The 20,054-nt window shown below is 34.4% G+C and overlaps 2 protein-coding genes across 2 annotated transcripts in view; both read right to left on the minus strand.

The window, feature by feature from the left end:
- The window catches only part of LOC111059032 (endoribonuclease Dicer), a gene marked incomplete in the record, with an annotated part of 135,688 nt that overhangs the window by 12,334 nt on the left and 103,300 nt on the right, over nucleotides 1–20,054 (minus strand). Inside the window, 3 exon segments of the mRNA XM_039433199.1 lie at nucleotides 579–867; nucleotides 4,649–4,957; nucleotides 18,662–18,874. Coding sequence (XP_039289133.1) covers nucleotides 579–867; nucleotides 4,649–4,957; nucleotides 18,662–18,874 — 811 coding nt within the window.
- LOC120352476 lies at nucleotides 14,344–17,526 on the minus strand. The gene is made up of 2 exons (XM_039433200.1): nucleotides 16,201–17,526; nucleotides 14,344–16,155 (listed from the first exon to the last, which is right to left on the minus strand). Exons 1-2 carry the CDS (start codon nucleotides 17,382–17,384, stop codon nucleotides 15,810–15,812), a joined length of 1,530 nt encoding a protein of 509 aa, XP_039289134.1. The 5' UTR covers nucleotides 17,385–17,526; the 3' UTR covers nucleotides 14,344–15,809.

The raw sequence follows: 20,054 nt of genomic DNA on the forward strand, positions 1-20,054 counted from the left end.
TCGTGGAAAATTTGTGTAGAAAGTTTCAAAAATGAAAACATGAAAATTTTGAAATATTTCCAGAATACGTGAAATCTGACAGGAAATCGACTACTGAATTATTATTTTAACTTTACAGCAAGTCTATTATGGCACTGACAAGGTATTGCGTCGTGAAAAATGTGTGTAGTAAATTTCCAAAATGAAAACATTGAAATTTTGAATTATTTCCAGAATACATGAAATCTGACAGGAAGTCGACTACTAAATTATTATTTGAACTTTATCGCAAGTCTATAATGACACTGGCCAAGTATTGCGACGTGGAAAATTTGTGTAGAAAATTTCAAAAATTATACCTACATTAAAATTTTTTAATATTTCCAGAATACGTGAAATCTGACAGGAAGTCGACTACTACATTATTATTTGAGCTTTACCGCAAGTCTATAACGGCACTGACCAAGTATTGCGTCGTGGAAAATTTTAAAAATGATACATAAAATTTTCGAAATATTTCCAGAATACGTGAAATCTGACAAGAAGTCAACCACTACATTATTATTTGAACTTGACAGCAGGTCTATAATGGCACTGACCAAGTATGGCGTCGCCGAGAAACTCGAGCCGCTGATAGGTTGGAGTGATGTTGTTGGGCTGGTAGGTGGGATGCGAGAGTGCCTGCAGTAGGAAGGCGCGATCTTTAAACTTGTAGTTGATAAGTTTCTCGAGATAGTCGGGATGATGGATGTGGAAATCGATTTGCCCGCCCTTGGACAGAATGGTCGGCTCAACCTTCTTCTTAGTGTACACGTCAGGTGTGATCAGCTTCGGGTCGATTACCTTCAGCCAGCGTAGCATATCAAACCCTTTCTCCAGTCCATAGCTCTGTCAAAATTAACAACAATTTGTAATACTCTCTAAATAACAATCAAGGTCTATACGGGACACGATCCCGTGATGCATTGCAAAATCGTCATTTTGTGGGGTTCTAGTTCACCAATTTTCAAATTTATCAGCTGTTATCATTATAGAGTAAACAACATGATGTGTTAAGGTAGGCGCACACAGATCGTCATCGGACGGACGGCACGCATCGGACGATCGGACGATTAGATTTGATGCATTGTTTTCAATTGGAGTGCGCATATCTATCCGCATCGTATAGGTAAGTCCGAAATAGGGTTATGATTTCACTTCACTAAAATTTAGTCCATTTCCACTCAAAAACAACAAAAACTAAGATTTTTGAATTTTGACGGTTGAAAACAGAATAAAAAACAAAAATATCACACACAAATCACCATTAATTGGAAAATGGTTAGATCTGATGCATTGTTTTCAATTGGAGTGCGCATATCTATCCGCATCGTATAGGTATGCGCACTCCAATTGAAAACAATGAATCAGATCTAACCATTTCCCAATTAATGGTGATTTGTGTGTGATATTTTTGTTTTTTATTCTGTTTTCAACCGTCAAAATTCAAAAATCTTAGTTATTGTTGTTTTTGAGTGAAAATGGACTAAATTTTAGTGAAGTGAAATCATAACCCTATTTCGGACTTTTAAATGTTATCTAAATTTGGGAGAGAAATAGTACAAGGAGTATCCTTAGTTTTCTCTCCCAATCAGTGCTTCTTTGTGAAAAATATAAATAAATATAATAATATATAAATATAATAATCGTCCGATCCGTCCGATGCGTGCCGTCCGTCCGATGACGATCTGTGAGCGCCTACCTTTAGGTGTAATATTTTCCAAGTGACACTGCTTTGAATAGTAAAATAAATTCTTCCGACAGATTAATAGTATTTAGATTACAACTAGAAACTGAATTGTTGAGTTGATTTTTAGATTTAATTGATTGGGAGCTTTCAACTGGTTTTGAAGTTAGCCTCTTGTCCCGATACCTTATGAATCATAACATGTTACAAAGAATAGGAGAAATTTTTAATAATAAATAAATAAATTATTCGTCAATTTATTATTGAAATTTCATTATTAAAAAAATCTAAAACCTGAATTTACATATTATCTGACACAGAATATTGTTTTTAAAATGCATAATGCATTATTTTGTTACGAGAAAATTGAATTAGATTAGATTTTGAAATGTACCGCCATAAAAAACGCACAAAATGGCCGCTCCATAAGGAACACGGGTGTCTTGACCTGGTTTTTATAGACCTTGATAACAATGAATATTACCGCAAAATTACTATACTTGATAGATTTATTTTCATTTACCGTAGCAATCACAAATTATATTCAAACACATCAATTAGTTATCTATCAATCAGATTAAACATACACATAACATTATTTTGCCTGTTGTTTCTATCGCAATCATTTTTATGAAATGTGTATCATCATAGAGAACAATAGCGTAAGTAGATATCCCATGGTATAGGACGTTTATGTCGCAACTTTTACTGTTAACTCAAGCCAATAACTGTCGATTTTTACTGTGTTGTTGAGGTGAGAGTGTATGAACGGCACAATATGAGAGACTACCAGCGTCACACGTCAGAAGGAACTACGTGGACTACCGGCTTGAGATAACAGTAAAAGTTGCGACATAAACGTCCTATACCATGGAATATCTACTTTAGCTTTTGTTTCTCTATCATTGAATAAATAAATGAAATATGAAATCGAACACAATTTTTAGAAACGATGAAACAGCAAATTTCCCAAAAAGATCGTTCATATTATCTTAATTGTGTCTAAAAAGATTAAAAAGTTTTCAAGTCAAAAATTACATTTACATTAAAAGATTTCTCCTGAAAATTAGAATAAAATGTTAATTATGTGTTATTCATCGGTTTATCTATAATTTTATCGATTTGTATCACATACACTATCATAATAAGGCTGCCACCCAATATATTGCAACGATTATAAATACTCAACATTTAAATAAATAAATATGTTTATTGGTCATTAATATTACAATATTAAGTGGGCCATTGTCAGACAGCATAAAAACAATAGAAGGTTTACAACAAAATTTAAAAACTATTAGTAAATATTTAAATTCGACAACATGTTTACAATTAGCAACATCGAAATTCAACCGCAATCCTATTATATTGAGCGAGCAATTTCTGTAGTTTTATATTTGGTTATTTATATTTATTTATTTATGGTTATTTATGTTTTACGGATCTCGAAAAAGGCTCAAACAATTTCCACTAAATTTGGAACATAGTAGGTTTATGATATAAAAATTCGATTGCACTATGTCTCATCCTTGAGAAAACTCGCTGAACGACATTAAAAGGATAATTCATCCTTGGCTGAAACAGCTGAGACTTTCGTCGTCTGTGGATAATAAAAAGTTAGTGAGCGAATGAGTCTGCAGAAAATCAAAATATCGCATCCCCGAAATTCATAAGCTGACGTATAGCCAGCTGTAAAATGTATGAACACGATCATTTTAGAGAATTATTGTGTTCTGTCATGGCTTACTTTAGATAAAGGCTGGAGCGCACAACTTGGCAACGTCGCAGTCAAGCTCAGCTTCAGGCCGAGAAAAGTGAATTCACTTGGGTAGACTCCCGTTTAACTACCAGCTTTACGCCCTTTATCAAATACCAATACTGAGAAATTCAATTCAATGATAGTAAAAAAATATATAATATTAACTGATAGACTAATTTTAGTTTTAGCTCTAGGAGTTCCAAGTATAATGTCTAGCTTGGCAATATATTTCACTGTACTTACTTTCTGTGTCTGTATTTCCTACGAGCAATTTTAACGATCAAATGTATTTCATTAATAGATGAAAGTATTGAATAGTAACTTCTAAATGTAGAATAAAAATATGAAAGTCGAATATTGTCTTCCTTTTAAAAAACTTCTGAATTTGATGCATTCGCTTTTTGTGAATCTATAACTAACCGTAATGATAGTCGATAGTTCAATAATATCTATCAAAGGGAATATATTCTACTACCATTTAGTTTTTGTTCGTAATAATATCCATCAATTTATATTAAAACACATCATTAATTACCCTACCCTTTATTATTCTTTTTTCTTTTAAAACAAGACTTGTTTCCACTCCTCTTTTTTATTTAGGGAAAATGGCTTCAGATGAGTTGGAACTAGTCGTGTTTTGGATGAAAAAAATACAAAGAGTACGGTATTGAAGATTTATATCATGTTTTAATAATTTCAAAGTAGCCTTATAAAGAGAAGTGATAATTCATATTAATAATGAATTAATAGGTTATTGAATGAATAATGATAATTCATTCAACTTTGTCCATTAACTAAATTATATCTAGGCTTAATAGTATACAAAAAATTACAGAAGAATTGATATCCAATAGCAATAGTTTAATCTATCTTTACATATCTCTGTGGGTTTATAATCACATTATTGACATAAATCAAATACTTACTATCCCTACTAACAAATGCAAATGATTTCACAATATACAATAATACAAATGATTCTACAAAATACAATTTTTCTAATGGTGTAATGAATCTATGCATATCAAATAAGGCAAAGTCGGCCTGAACCACACGTTGCCATATTGAACATTTTCCGGCCTTCTACCTATAGTAGGCTGTGGTTCTGTTAATCAATAATAATAAAAATAACAAGCGAAGCTCGGTGCCCCGATATTGATTAATTGAATTGAACAAACTCTCACCTGGATATACAATCCGAGCAATGCTTCAACACTGTCCGACACAGTCTTATTAGATATGACTTGCTGAGAAATGAAGTGCGCATTGCTGTAGTTGCAATAATCCAAATCCTCTTCCCATTCCTCCAATTTCTCCTCAATTATGTCTTTGGTTCTCGGCGACAGTTTGCCACATTCTATCTCGTCTCTTGACAGCGGAATTTCGTACAAGTAGCGTGGATTTATGTTCAACTCTCGAAACAAATTCTGCACTGTACGATCCACACAAAATCCGGGCGCAATCCAATCGGACTCTGTGTTGAATTCATCAGCCTGCAAAATATTAGAATGTCAAGTGGATTTTTACAATATTCCAATAAAATTTTAGTGTTTGGAAGTTTGTGTTTCTTCCATGGTTACAAATCTTCTCAAATAACTCAATATTATATCGTTACTTACAAAAGTGGTAATTGAGTGGAATATTTCTAATTAATTTGTTTATTCAAGCAATCTAATTTCATGTTTATTTTGGACTGAAATTCGATAGAAATTGTACACGTGAAATTAGAATAAGAATAAGAGGTACCAGTTTACAACGGACACATCAGGTATATAAAAAGTTGTACTTACTCCATCTATATATATAAAAGTGAAATGGCACTCACTCACTGACTGACTGACTGACTCACTCACTCACTCACTCACTCGCATAACTAAAAATCTACCGAACCAAAAACGTTCAAATTTGGTAGGTATGTTCAGTTGGCCCTTTAGAGGCGCACTAGGAAATCTTTTGGCAATATTTTAACTCTAAGGGTTGTTTTTAAGGGGTTAAAGTTCGTCTTTTAGCATGTATATTCTTCTTCTCCCAATCTCTTAATTATAATTGAAATTTCCATATCATATGTTACTATAGAACTATAATCTAGATAGAGTACCTCTTCGAAACAGTTGTTAACTGGCAACTAAATTAATAATTTTGTCAGGTTGGCATTAAGTTGAGTTGACTTTGTTAGGTTGGCACCAAGTTGAAGATTTAAATGCATTTATCGCGGAAAAATTGATTGGGCACTGCTACTTCAATCCTGGGAATATTATTTTACTAGCAGTCAGGCTCGCTTCGCTCGCCATATCCGTTTAGCCAGACGTTTAGTCTGGATCCCTGACTGGATCGTCCTAACATATGATAAAAATGCTCAAATGAAAAATGCAGGCGAGCGAAGCGAGCCTGCTGATCTCATTCTTGGACGATCCAGTCGGGGTCCAGGGGGCGGAGCCCCCTGGCTAGACGGATATGGCGAGCGAAGCGAGCCTGACGGCTAGTTCCTTATAAAACTTATGGATTTGATTATGTGATATTTTAAAAATAAAAAAAAACTGATCTAATGAAGTGGGTTCAGATCCCTTCTTATTCAATAATACAATTCTCTTTAAACTGCCCGAACTGTGACAGGAAAACTGTATTATAAAACAAGAACAAAATCTATCCCCTTCACCAGAACAGCCGGACTTTTACTCTCAGTCCTAACGAACGAGCTCACACACACCACTAGTAAAATTTTGGGTATTAATATATAACTCAGTCAATGCCAAACATGAAGCCATTTCAAATACATATTTTTATCAGTCGCACAAGCCGAGCACGTTTGTTATGAAAAACAAAAGAGAAACTACAATAATTTTGATAACAAGTGAAATAAACAATCCTTCTGTCGATGACAAAACTGTTCAAAGGCAGAAACACCGTTCATTAAACTTTTCGTAAAATAAAACTCTAAAATCCTGATCAATATGAGATAAATATATGAATCATATATATGTCCCATATGACCAGGTGACACATCACCCATCCCGCTGAAAGACTCGTCCCTGAGTCTGTAGTCAAGAGGGGAACAAAAAAAAAATAATGATTAAACAAAATAATATACTCGGGAAACAAACGTGTGCCTGATTGACTTGATAATGCTACTATACATTGAAATCAAACTTTTACATAGAAAGGTAGGTTACTCAAACTAAATTACAAACATTCAAATCAAATTCAAAATGAAACTATGCTGCACAATAACATTGATTATATATGAAACTAACTTTCAATATTATACACATTAATATACATGAATATTCAACTTATTATGAAAAGAAAATCTCAATTGACAATAATTTATTTGTGAATCAACATTGAACTACTTCAAAAACTGCAATAAAAATCGAAGAAAAAAAAACTTTATAAGTACATTATGACTCATAACTATATAGTCAAGAAAAAAAAACAATAAAACAGTTAATCCATCAAAAAGTAACTATATAACTCTTAACTATCGATTATATGTATCTTGGGTTGTGCTACCGTTACAGCAGATAATTTACACACATACAACTTGATGCCTAAATATGCACAGAATAAAGTTAAAAACCCTAACCAGCCAAATAATATATAAAAAACAAAACTAGAGGAATTTACAACATCTCCCCAAGAATTTGGAAGATCTACTTTGTGAAATATATCTGACGATATTACGTCTTGAACTGTAAATTCCGGAACCTTTATATCTATATCAGTTTTTAAAATTTCGCTAAAATTAACAAAATTAGGATTGAAATGCGGTTGCAAAACATCAATTTTCAACGAATTAAACTTAACCCAATGCAAAGGTAAGTAATGGAGAACCTGAGGTTGTTTATCAACATTTGCGTCACACGGAAAAGTCTTTCTCACCATTATTCTCCCGCCGACCGAAATCTCGCAATGACAGGGTAAAACCACATACATTGCTCCCGGAATAGGTTGAAGATGATGAAACGAACCTCCCTCGCAAGTGACTGTAGTGTTGGCCTGTATATTCGCGACGATATACTCCGAAGGCGAAAATTCGACGATCTCCAACTCCTGCTTAGCTGGACGACAGCTTAAACTGCAATATTGTTGGATGTCCTTCAGCTCTGTCACCGCAAACAAGTGATGCATACATCTTGATGACATATGTCCTCCATGCACCAGCCGCGGAAGATAGCATAAGAAATCGTCCTGTGCCCGACAAGAAGAGAGATGATCTCCCGAGATGACCTGAATCTCACCGTCCTCCTGTCTCCGCGCCAAAACGAAATCCTGCTGCTGAAGCTGACAAATCTGGCCGTCGAAATACATAGGTGTCCTCACAAACTTGTGCAATTGAAACTGTCCGCCGATGCTGACCAACGGTACTTTTAAGCTAAGCACCATGGAGTTCTCCTTCACCACGCAAGTCGTAAGTGGAAGATCAAAATATCGCTGCAAATCCGATAGAGGTATAGCTAACTGGTGTCCTTTCGACTTATATCCTTTCTCCAATCTGAAGAGATCTGAACGTAATAAATTGGGGTGTACCAGCGAAAAGGGTAAAAGCTTTTTATCACAGCGTTCCTTCGCAGTATTTATGAATTCCTGCCGTGATAAAATATTTACATGTGAGTAGAGGTGAAAAATGTAAATTAATAACTGGTTTGTGAACAGTGTTTTCTCCTCCGATACATTCTGTTGTACGAATAATCTCATACTGTCTGTTAATTTGCTATACGCATCGTGAAATTGCTGAGAAAAATTTCCAGCAAACTGCCTCAAGTTGCGAGAAATCCGAATTAAATCTTTGTGGTCGTCTGCAACCAACCCTTGGAATGCGTTGAGGTGATCAGCTACATGTTTTTCGTTGAATTCCAGCTTATGAAGTTCCCCATCCGTCGCGACTGCGCAACAAAAATGAAGAAAATCGCCGACAACATCGATCGCTCTGGTCTTTCGTGAAGCTTGAGTTCCCAAACGAATTGAAGAGTTGAAAGCAGCATGACTGTTGCGAAGAATTCCGTTTGTAGAATTATACAAAACTTCTACCGCATCCGCTAAACTGCAATCCTCTTGTTGACAGTTAGGCCAGAACACCCTTTCCGCCTGCAAGATGTCGAGCTGAGCTGCCGGGAAATCTACCTCGTATGTTAGTGGAACCGATGATTCATACGCTACAGCGTGACGTAGCTCCTTGTAGAAAACTCCCGCGAAGACCCTGACTGCCTCCAGTTGCGCCGTGAAAGTCGTGAGAATGAGAAATGACGCAAAATGTACCATAATTGACATGTTTATGCGTAACAGAACCTCTTACAAACAAAAAAAACTCTACTTGAAGCAACCGCAAATGAATCGTAATAAAAAAAAATCAAGAGAAACGTTTACAATAATATTAATAAACTCGACGTGAATATTACAATTAACAACTGGACTGGCTGGTTAGCATATATTATTAATCAGAAACCTAGAAATGATACAATTTATTAGAAGTGCATAGGCCTATATATATATATATATACTGGAACAATTCTGAAATCAGAACAATATATGAGTCATATGAAAACAAAATCACAATCATACAATAAATCATCAGAATATAAGAAACTTATACTCTAGTTATATTTTTATTGAGAAAGAAATTCAAGTCAAAATAAAAGTGAATAAAATATTCATCCATCAAAAATATAATTGTCTTATAACAGCTTCATTATGAATTTCTATTAGTGAACGTTTAAAAGTATCAATAACAACGTTTGTCACTCAATGAACGACCTTGCCCTGGATATGAATAACAAGATTGACAACTAAACAAAAATACGTGACAATTGCACTTTCTTAACGTAGGTCACATCAGTACAAACGCAAAAATAAAATAACAAAACAATGAATTACATTACTGTACTTTTTCGTGGCACCAATATTAAAACGTACCATGATTTATCGAGAAAAAAAAAGAAAGTTATATCAGTGATAATGTTATATTACAAAAATGTAACATGTAATCAGAATATGTAATTATGTGAATGAAACATGACCATTTGGTTATCATAAAATGGTAAACTATCCATCAACCATATTTCCTGTTCATTTTCCTGGAATAACCATAATTTGAAATAACTGAGATATAATTATAATGACTATGAAATATAACATGGTTAATCATAACTGTAAAATCAATACAAAATCAATAATGCAACTGGTGAAATTAAATGTAAAACCCAGCCAAATACCAATTTTCATAGGTAACTGTACCCTAAAATTATAAATATGTAACCATGGAATAATAAACCCTCTTCTATAATAACTGATTCTATATCGTAAAACATGGTTCTACAATGATTACCAAAAATCACTTCTGAAAATAAAAACTCAACCATAATAATAAGCCCTAAACTCAACCTATTGTGCCAAAAGAAAAACTTTTCTACTCAAAACCATTAATATTAGAACCATGACACAATGAAACTCAAATATTATCATGAAATATAATCAAGAATATAGTAATCATTAGTTTATACTGAGAAAAAATTATAAAACGAAATTCAATTCAAAGATATAAACGTATAAAACTGAAACTCTGCTATCCATAGCTAAAAAATTCCCCTATAACCGTTTATTATAACCCATGGACAATAAGTTTGGTCTATATTACCATTGAAAAATATGGACTTCACCTCCAGCAACAATAATCAGTAATAATACTTTAATAAAATTTTACGAGGACTTATAATTATAGGCTTGAATCATAAGACCCCATCGAAAACAGATCAAATAAATAAAATATAATCCTATTATTCAACCACTGGATGATAAATCCATAAATATTATAATCAATTCTGATAAACAATGATGAAATGATAAATAATTACGAATAATATTTACAAAAATTCTCTTAGGGACTTTAATATAGCGCATAACTTCAAAAAAATACGACTTAAAAAAATGACTATCACCATTAAACCTTAATTATCAACACCTTATGACAACAAATTCAAATATTTAATTCATGAATTCTATCAACAAAATATCTACCTTTAATAACCCTTGAAAATATTTCAATAAAACTTATTCATAACCTTAATATAATGAAATATAAAATCCAAAGGGCCAAAATTCTAAAGTGAAATATCTCAGAACCCTTTGCCCTAAACAAAATTATAATTATCGCAATGCTAAAATCTATGCTAAGAAAATATGAAACTGCAATAAAATTTTTTTCGAAAATCGACTTTTTCCGAATTTGTCTGAAATTTCTAGACTAACAATCAAGATACGCCGCATACCTTGTAATCATCATAAATCGTAAAAAAAAGAACTCATCGGAATAAACGAATACCACTTATAACTGAAAACCAAAATCCAATATATGTAGAATACAACTATCCATCAAATATCATGAAACCAAAATGAAATCCCAACATAAACCATAGAAAAATAGCAGATAACCATTTAGCAAAAACGCGCGAAATTCAAAATCAGTAGATAACCATTCAGCAGAAACGCGCGAAATTCAAAATCCGTGTCTGACTGTAGCCGAAAATTTACTACCTATTGAAATAACTCACGAACCCTCAAATATCTCAAAAATATCTACTTCACATATCCTATCCCATTTTAGAAATGCAAGCGAATGACCTAAAATTCATCTTTAATTCAAAAAAAAAAAATTTTTTGCTACTATACAAGGTCACCAACAAAAACTATAAAATGAAAAACCTCAAAACCCTTTGCTCTAAACAAACTTTTTCACAGAACAAAGTTGAATGTACTCATCCTAAAAAATAAGATTCCCGAAAAAAAAATCGAAAATTCACAAAATTGTTTTCCATGAACTGGAGATTTCTGAATTTTTCGATAATTTCGCCTCTTGGCAGCCAGTAGAGCAAAAATTTAGTAGAAGTCAATCAATATCGAACGCTATCAAAATCGTCGTTTGAAAAACTTCCTTCACAACAGATTCGTTCGGTGAATTACATTGAATTTCCAGAATATGTTTCAAAATACTAAAACAAAACTTTATATGAAGAAAAAAAATCACAAAACCCCAAAAAGAAAATTTTTGAAAATTATTGAAAATACCTAACTCGAAAACTACTGCCCTAATCGAAAAATTTTATTGGACATAAACGATTGAAATTATCACTACCTACAAGCTCAGTGAAAAAAAAATCATAAAATCCCAAAATTTAATTCACCTGTCACATGACTATCATCCCAACGAAAAAAAAACTCAATATCTAGATTACAGACGACATTATTATGGTATAATGATTGAAATAAAACTTTTTCCACTTTTCCACACCTTGCTATGACTTTCGTTCATGAAAAAGTTTCATTCTCCTTACATGAATAATTTCTGGAACAATCTTTCCCCGCTTTTCTAATAACACTTCATAGTTTAAATCAGATAACTTCCTTGATACCACAAAAGGCCCATGAAAAGGATTATTGAATTTTTTACAAGTATCAGCCTGATACCTAGGATACGAAACTAGAACTTTATCTCCTTTATTGAAAGCTACTAATCTATGTCTTTTATCAAAACTATCTTTTTGTTTTTCCTGCACTTCTCTTAATATCTCCGGTAATCTCTCACGGACCTTTGCTAACGATTTTAACTCCTCTAACCTATCCCTACAAATAGAAGAAGGAAGGAAAGCAATATCCACAGGACTTCTAGGAACGAATCCAAACACCAAGTAATACGGCGAAAACCCAATTGAATCTTGAACTGCTATATTATAAGAAAAACATACATGCCTAATACAGCTCGCCCAATTAGACTGATCACCAGATACGTAACATCGCAACATAGTTACTAAAGTGTCATTATACCGCTCTGTTACACCCTGAGTGGAAGGCATATAAGCAGAACCGAACTTCTGCTCTACTCCCAATGATACACAAAAATCCTTGAAAATTTCAGCTCGAAAATTTGACCCATTATCCGTGTGAATAACTTTAGGTAATCCATATAAAGACGCAAAATCTAAAATGAACTTAGCAGTATTCTTAGCATCAACAGCGTGCACTGGTTTACAGAATGCGAATCTCGTCGTCCTATCTACCGCTACCAAAATATACTGGCAATTATTACTTTTCGATAATGGACCAACTGCATCTATACAGATTGTATGAAAAGGCTCACCTGAAATTGTTATAGGTTTCAAAAATCCAGCCGGTTTCAACCTCGACACCTTTGCCTTTTGACAAACTTCACATGATTTCACATACTCAACTACATCTTTCCTGACAGTAGGCCAATAATACCTATCCTTGATTTTAGACAACGTTTTATCTATCCCTAAATGTCCCCCGAACTGCAAAGAATCATGATATTGTTTCAATACAGTTGTCACCAAACTCTCAGGAACGACCAACAAAAATAAGGCTGCGCTTTTGACCTGTGCTTCCTTGTAGTACAATATGTCATCTCTTAAAACATAATTTCTAGCTTTTCGTGCAATAGTTCTCTCCGCTGACTCTAAATCCAACAAAGCGTCATATATCTTTTTCAAAAACGGATCCTGTTTTTGCAATAATCCTATATTTATACTAGTAATCATGTTAGCGGATTCTTGCGCATCATCTCTAATAAGTTGATTCTGTAGAGAAGTTATTTCTTCGCTCGTAATGACAAAAGAGAATTCAAAAAAATCGTTCTCAATAACCTTTTCCCCTGGCGCCCTAGACAAAGCGTCAACCAATTGTAATGTCTTGCCTGGTTGATAATGAATATTGAAATCAAACTGAACCAATTTAGTAACCATTTTTGCTAAACGTGAACTTGGTTCCTTGATATTTCTGTAATACTGTAAACTACAGTGATCCGTTACAACAGTAAACTGTTTGTTTAGAAGCCAAGATCTGAAATGCATAACTGAATACGTGACTGCCAATAATTCAAGCTCAGTGGCCGACCAATTTGATTCACTCTTAGTTAATCTTCTTGAAACAAATGAAACTGGATGGATAGTACCGTCCTCTAATTTCTGACTCAAACACCCAGCAATCCCTACAGAACATGCATCTGTGTATAAGAAAGTTTCCCGATTATCACAATAATGAACTAAAACTGGACTCGATATAATACAATTTTTCAACTCCTCAAACACTTGTTGGTGACTTTCTAACCACTCAAACCCTTTATCTTTCTTAGTTAACTGCGTCAACACATATGCTCTTTTAGATAGACATGGGATAAATTTACGATAGTAAGACACTGCTCCCAAAAATCTCCTTAGCTCAGTGACTTTAGTGGGTACCGGAAAATTTTTTATAGATTCTACATTCTCCGCCAATGGCGCTAATCCTTCATTTGAAACAAGATGTCCTAGAATTTTTAAAGACTGAAAACATATTTTCGACTTGTCTGGATTTAGTTTCAAATTACACTCCCGGATTCTTTCAAAAACCTCCTTCAACTCTTTAATGTGCTCTTCCACCGTTGCTGAAAATATATATAGATCATCTATATATAACAACATACTCTTATATAACTTATCACTGAAGATACGCGTGACCTCTCGTTGAAACGTATTGGGACTTATAGCCAAACCCTGAGGTAGCTTCTTGAACTTATATAAACCCAATGGCGTCGTGAAAGCCGTCAAATGTTGAGATTTTTCCTCTATAGGCATAGAATAAAAAGCTGATGTCAAATCTAACGTTGTGAGAAACTGAGCTCCAGCCAAGGATTCTAAAATTGTACCGGGATTCGGCAATGGATATCGATCTTTGATAATTTTTGAATTCAATTTCTTGTAATTGACCACCATCCTAGGAGGCTTGTTCTTATATCTAACGAGAAAAGCTGGAGAAGCATAACCTGATCTACATTCCTCAATCACATTAGCCTTTTTTAATCCATTTAAAATATCTTGTAATTCCTCTCTTCACTAGCAGCGAATTTGTATGGTGAACAGAAAATTGGAGACTCGTCTATCAATTGAATTTTTACTGGTGGCAGTTTTGACACCGGAATATCATATTTATCTTTCGCAAAAATATCCTTAAAATCTTCAACCAATGCATAAAACTCATTTTGAACTGACTTTTCTAACTTATCATTAATAGAAACTTTTTCTGTGATACTCACATGCTCGATTATATTAACTGGAGCTGATAACATCTTTCTTGAATTATCATACATCAATTTCCCAATACATTCATTATTTTCGAGAATAATCTCATTTGAATCGACATTGCTAGCAATAAAATTGAGACCTTCTCTGCTCTGCGATACGAAACCAATTATTGACTCCTTATCAATAAAATAATTTTTGCGATTTTTAAAACCGCTGACCACATAATTCGACTCCAACGTAGAAAAATGTTTTTCTTCACCTGAACTCAATTTGATATAGTCTTTTAAAAATACATCTTTACTAATCATTGGCCTACTTTCATCCGCTCGCAAAAGCCCAGCGTCATCAGTTGATTGCGAAATCGTAGCATCGCCTATCACTTGCCGATCCAACAACTGAACTACTGACTCAGCCGAATTGTGAATTTTTAATGTGTATCTCTCATTTTCACTGTATTTACCTACAGAAATAATATCCAACTCTGATTTATTTAACTTGAATGATAATTTACTGTCCTCATTAATTTGCTTATCAACATGAACATCAATATTTAATATCTCTTTCGGTTTTATAATAACCTGCTCATCCATTTTAACTTGAATTAAATTCGTCTTCGCAATTTCATCATGTACTGAAAATGGAACAACAATACTGTTATTGTTTAAAAGAATCTTCATCTCTTGTTTTTGAAAATTTAAACGGACTCCGTGTCGAGACAAAAAATCAACACCCAACAATAACTGTATGGACAATGATCTCACTACAAAACATTCCCAAGTGACATTGACTCCATCAACTTGAAAATCAAAACAAACCTTGCCCAACGACTTAACTGGTAACCCATTCGCGGCTGTGAGAATGACGTCTGTTTCAAACAATGACTGACCTTGACAATGATCAATCAATTCAAGATTAACGAGTGAGACACTTGAACCCGTATCTAATAATATCTTTATATTTTCTTCGCAAGATATTCCTTGAATTGATATCGGCGTTTTATGATTCTTACTCAACAATGAATTTGAATAACTAATAAATTTCTGACTATCACCATCCTCAACATGATCCATACTCATATTTGTTTCTACTATGCTATTACCTATAGGTTTTGAATCCTCAACACACAATATCCCATTTTTAAATGACGTTTCTGTCACACCTGATTTAGTATTATTATTATTATCATCATCGATGTCTTTTACATCCGATTCTTGCAATTCATCACGTTTGTTACGTGAAAAGGGGCCCCTATACTCTGTCGCCGAGAACTGAGCCCCCGCTACAAGTTTTTTGAGTCATTCTTTCTCCCATTGTACCTACACGACATAGTGGAATGATTTTTGGCATTGCATATATGACAAAAAAATTCATCTTCCGTTTTTTTGTTTCTCAAATTAAACCTGCATTCAGCTGTCGTATGCGTAGTGGTCTCACATATCGCACACCATCTTCTTTGAAACTTGATATTTTCTTTGTGATGAATATCTCCCTCTCTATCATTCCTATTTCTTCGATCAAACCTATTCCCTTCAAATCTATTTCCTTCGAACCTATTTCCTTCAAACCTATTTCCTTCATACCTATTTCCTTCAACCCTATTCCCTTCAAACCTATTTCCTTCATACCTATTTCCTTCAACCCTATTCCCTTCAAACCTATTTCCTTCATACCTATTTCTATTAAACCTTTGACCCTTCTCAATACCATTGTTGAATTTGTTCCCATAAGACCTATTATTTTCGTTGCCACTCGTATTGCTGTCATTGAATCTTCTCCCCGCTAATTCTTTTTCCGCAATAAGTTTATCCACATTTCTACTTATCTGCATAATGTGATGATCATATGAATCCCGTTGAACTATTGAAGCTTTGCCTAGACCTACTCTATCTTCCACTATGTATTGAGAAAATTCAAAACGCTGTAAATTTCTTTCTAACTCATCGATGGATTCGTTAGGCAGCATTATTACCCTATCCTGAATATGAGGTAACAATCCTTTCAATACATATTTTATTTTCCTACCTTCCGACATATGCGGGTCAACCTTTGAGCACAATCCTAAAACTTGGGCCATATATTCCCTAGCTGCTTCACACGGTTTCATTCTTATGTTTGTCAACTCCATTTCATACCTATCCATGTGAATAGGCTGATAATACTTTTCGAGCTCAGATCGAACATTTTTGTAATCCCATCTATTCGCTTCCGTCAACGAGAGTTGGATCATATCTAAATATTTCAAAGGACTGCCTTCTAAGTAAAATGGTAGATATAGTAATTTATCCTTTTCATCCCACGAATTTGCATTTGAAACTCTTTCAAAATGAATAAAAAAATCTATAACATCCTCCGATTTCTTTCCTCCATATATCCGTGGAGCTAAGAAAGGTCGCTTTTTATCAGCCATATTCAATGTTTCAAATGAACCAACTGTATCCGATTTTATAATAGCGTCTGTCTGAACCGCACTATCTTTATTTTCAATAAAAGTTTTATTAAGAATATTTGAATCCTCGTCTCCAGATATAGGTTGTTCACTTTTACTAACTTCTGAGGAATCCAGAGTAAATTTTCTTCTCAACGTCTGCTCTAAAAAGGCAAGATTGGGATGCTGTAACGCTAATTCGTTCGATAACCTGACCCCTTCTATTATATGATTCAGAGCTTTCTCTTGACTAAGTAAATGCTGTTCAGGTTGTAACAACGACAATTTCAAGATCCTAATATGAGATCTCAAAAAATCTAAATCCGCATTTGGGGGAACAAACAATCTATATTGCTGAGCTATAAACAACGCTTCTTTAAGATTCAATTCTTTTGTACGAATATTCCTAAGATCTACCACTGCACTCATTCCATAATACAAATATAAATGAGAAGATAAATCACAACAACAACACAGCAACAAATGAAAACACAAAATTGAATCTTCACTGAGGTAACCGAAAAAGTCCAAATTTTAAAAGCTGGATTAAAAACCCTTTGAGCCTCCACCAATTATGTAAACAATATATGGACGGCAGGATAAACCTCCACCAATTATGTAGGGAATATGTGCCTACACCGAGTATGTAAAGGTGGGGAAATGAAAACAAGAAATGATCGTACTGGTTTTGATAATTAAAACAAAACAATAAATTATTTGTACAAAAAAATTAGAATTATAATTATAAATTATGAAATAACAATAAAAATATGAATATTTCAAGGGCTACTCGCTTGGCTGCTAGTGAAGATTAAATTTGTTGTGAAAATGGAAATTTTAAAACAATGACTCAGTAGTCACCTACCTTTATGATAATGGCCCCCAATTTGGCATCCACTGGTTAATCGCGACGTTAATTATTAATGAAAAATAAAAAAAAACTGATCTAATGAAGTAAGATAGCATCGTTGTGAAAACAAATCACAGCAAGATCAAGGACATGTAGGGTGGCTCGTTGGAGTAAGTGATAACGCGCCGGTCTAATAAGGACACGATAAGTCGTCGGTCCCGACTACCTAAAAATTAGTCACTCATTACCCACGCACAAGCCTATGTGGGCATCACCCTCAGTATTGTTATTATTATTATCTCTTTTATCTCCATTTTCATGGGTCATAATAAGGTGTCATTGGCTTATTTAGCTAAATGACACCTTTTCTATCTTGGTATATTGAGAAAACGTCTTAATAGCGATGTTGTGCTAAGTATTACTGCTTTCCGCATTAAATTTTGCACCCATGCAGGAAGTCTCAAACTGTGCAACCTTTCCGGCAGTTCCCTTGGTTATCACCTGTAGCTGACACTATCAAAGGTACTATCATCACTCTCTCTTGCTTCCACATATCCTCTATCTCCTCTGCCACAGGCAAATATTTAAGCAGTTTCTCATTACTGTATTGCTTTGAATTGTGCGTGTTTGGTATGCCTATGTCTATTAAATATGTGATTTGATTCAGTTTATCTATTAATATGATGTCTATAATTCTTATTATTATTATTATTATTATGTGTTTGATGCCGAGGGTCTCATACCAAATAAATAAAGTCAGAACATGACAATATCTTAACGCCATGAAATTATTATTCAGAGTGCATTCTATTTGGAAATTAGATAAAACTGAAAAATAAAATCGAATGTAATTTACCTTGATAATGGAGCCCAAGCCCTTCTGCTCACCACAATAGAACAGATTTCGGTTTCCGATGACTTTGCCCTTGATCATTGTCAGCTGGCCTTCAGACAGTTCGGGAAAGCGGATGAATAGTAAGAGAGACACGGCATACTTAAGAAAAGAATCGCCCAGAGTTTCCAATCGCTCCAGATTGAAAATATCGTGTGCTGAAGCAGTAGTCAGAACCTGAAATTGACAATTTTATTTAAAACTAACTGGTAACCCGTGCTCCGCAAGGGTCTAATGAAAAACTTGACAAACTGGAAACGTGACGTACTGAAATCTTGAAGAATTTTAAATGGGCCTATGACCATCCTTGTTAAGTTGAGAATCTATTTGCAAAATGTCAAGTTAATCAGTCCAGTAGATGATGGATCATTCGTGAATTCCCTATCCCGTATGTGTGTAAGGCCAATTTTTTCCTATATTATGCAGAGTGATTATAAAAGGGCTTTACAACTTTGAAAGCACAAAAACATTAATTGGAATTACTTACAGAATTGAGAAAGGTGTCATTTTGTTACAAAACACTTCAAGTTCAAGGTGTGGGTGTTATTTTAGTTCGATGTGACAGCCAGCAATTGGTGATGCGACATACATCCCACCGATAATCGATTTCTTGCCACACTCGTACCAGTATATCAGGCATACCTTGTGCAACCGCAGCGATCTGAATGTGATCCGATTTCGGAGGTCATTTAGATTGTCTGGTAGAGGCGGAACATAAACCTTATCCTTAATGAAACCCCACATGAAGAAATGCATCGGTGTTAAATCCAATGAGCGAGGTGGCCATGCAATTGTCCCTGCACGGCCAATCCAGTGAAGTCTACAAATTCCTGCACTTCCCGTGGAAATGAGCGTATGCACCGTCATGCTGAAAGTAGAAGGGAACTTGTTCATCTTGTTCAGCATGACGGTGCGCCACCTCATTTCCACGGAGAAGTTTGGGATTTTCTAGACATTCGCTTTCAACTTCGCTGGATTGGCCGTGCAGGGCCAATTGCATGGCCACCTCGCTCACCGGATTTAACACCGATGCATTTCTCCCTGTGGAGTTTCATGTAAGGTTTATGTTCCGCCTCTACCAGACAATCTAAATGACCTCCGAAATCGGATCACATTCGGATCGTTGCAGTTGCACAAGTTACGCATGATATGCTGGTACGAGTGTGGCAAGAAATCGATCATCGGTGGGATGTATGTGGCTACTCTTCATTTGTAGAGCTTTAATCAAATAAAATTGAACATGACTTTCTACTAGTAACGGATCAACAACATTTGATATTCATGAATGAATCAATGACAACGAAAACATATGGTTTATCATATCATTCTACCCGGCTAGATTTTCGTGTTATCTTAG

Source organism: Nilaparvata lugens, chromosome 7 (genome assembly GCF_014356525.2).
Source record: "Nilaparvata lugens isolate BPH chromosome 7, ASM1435652v1, whole genome shotgun sequence".
Taxonomy (NCBI): domain Eukaryota; kingdom Metazoa; phylum Arthropoda; class Insecta; order Hemiptera; family Delphacidae; genus Nilaparvata; species Nilaparvata lugens.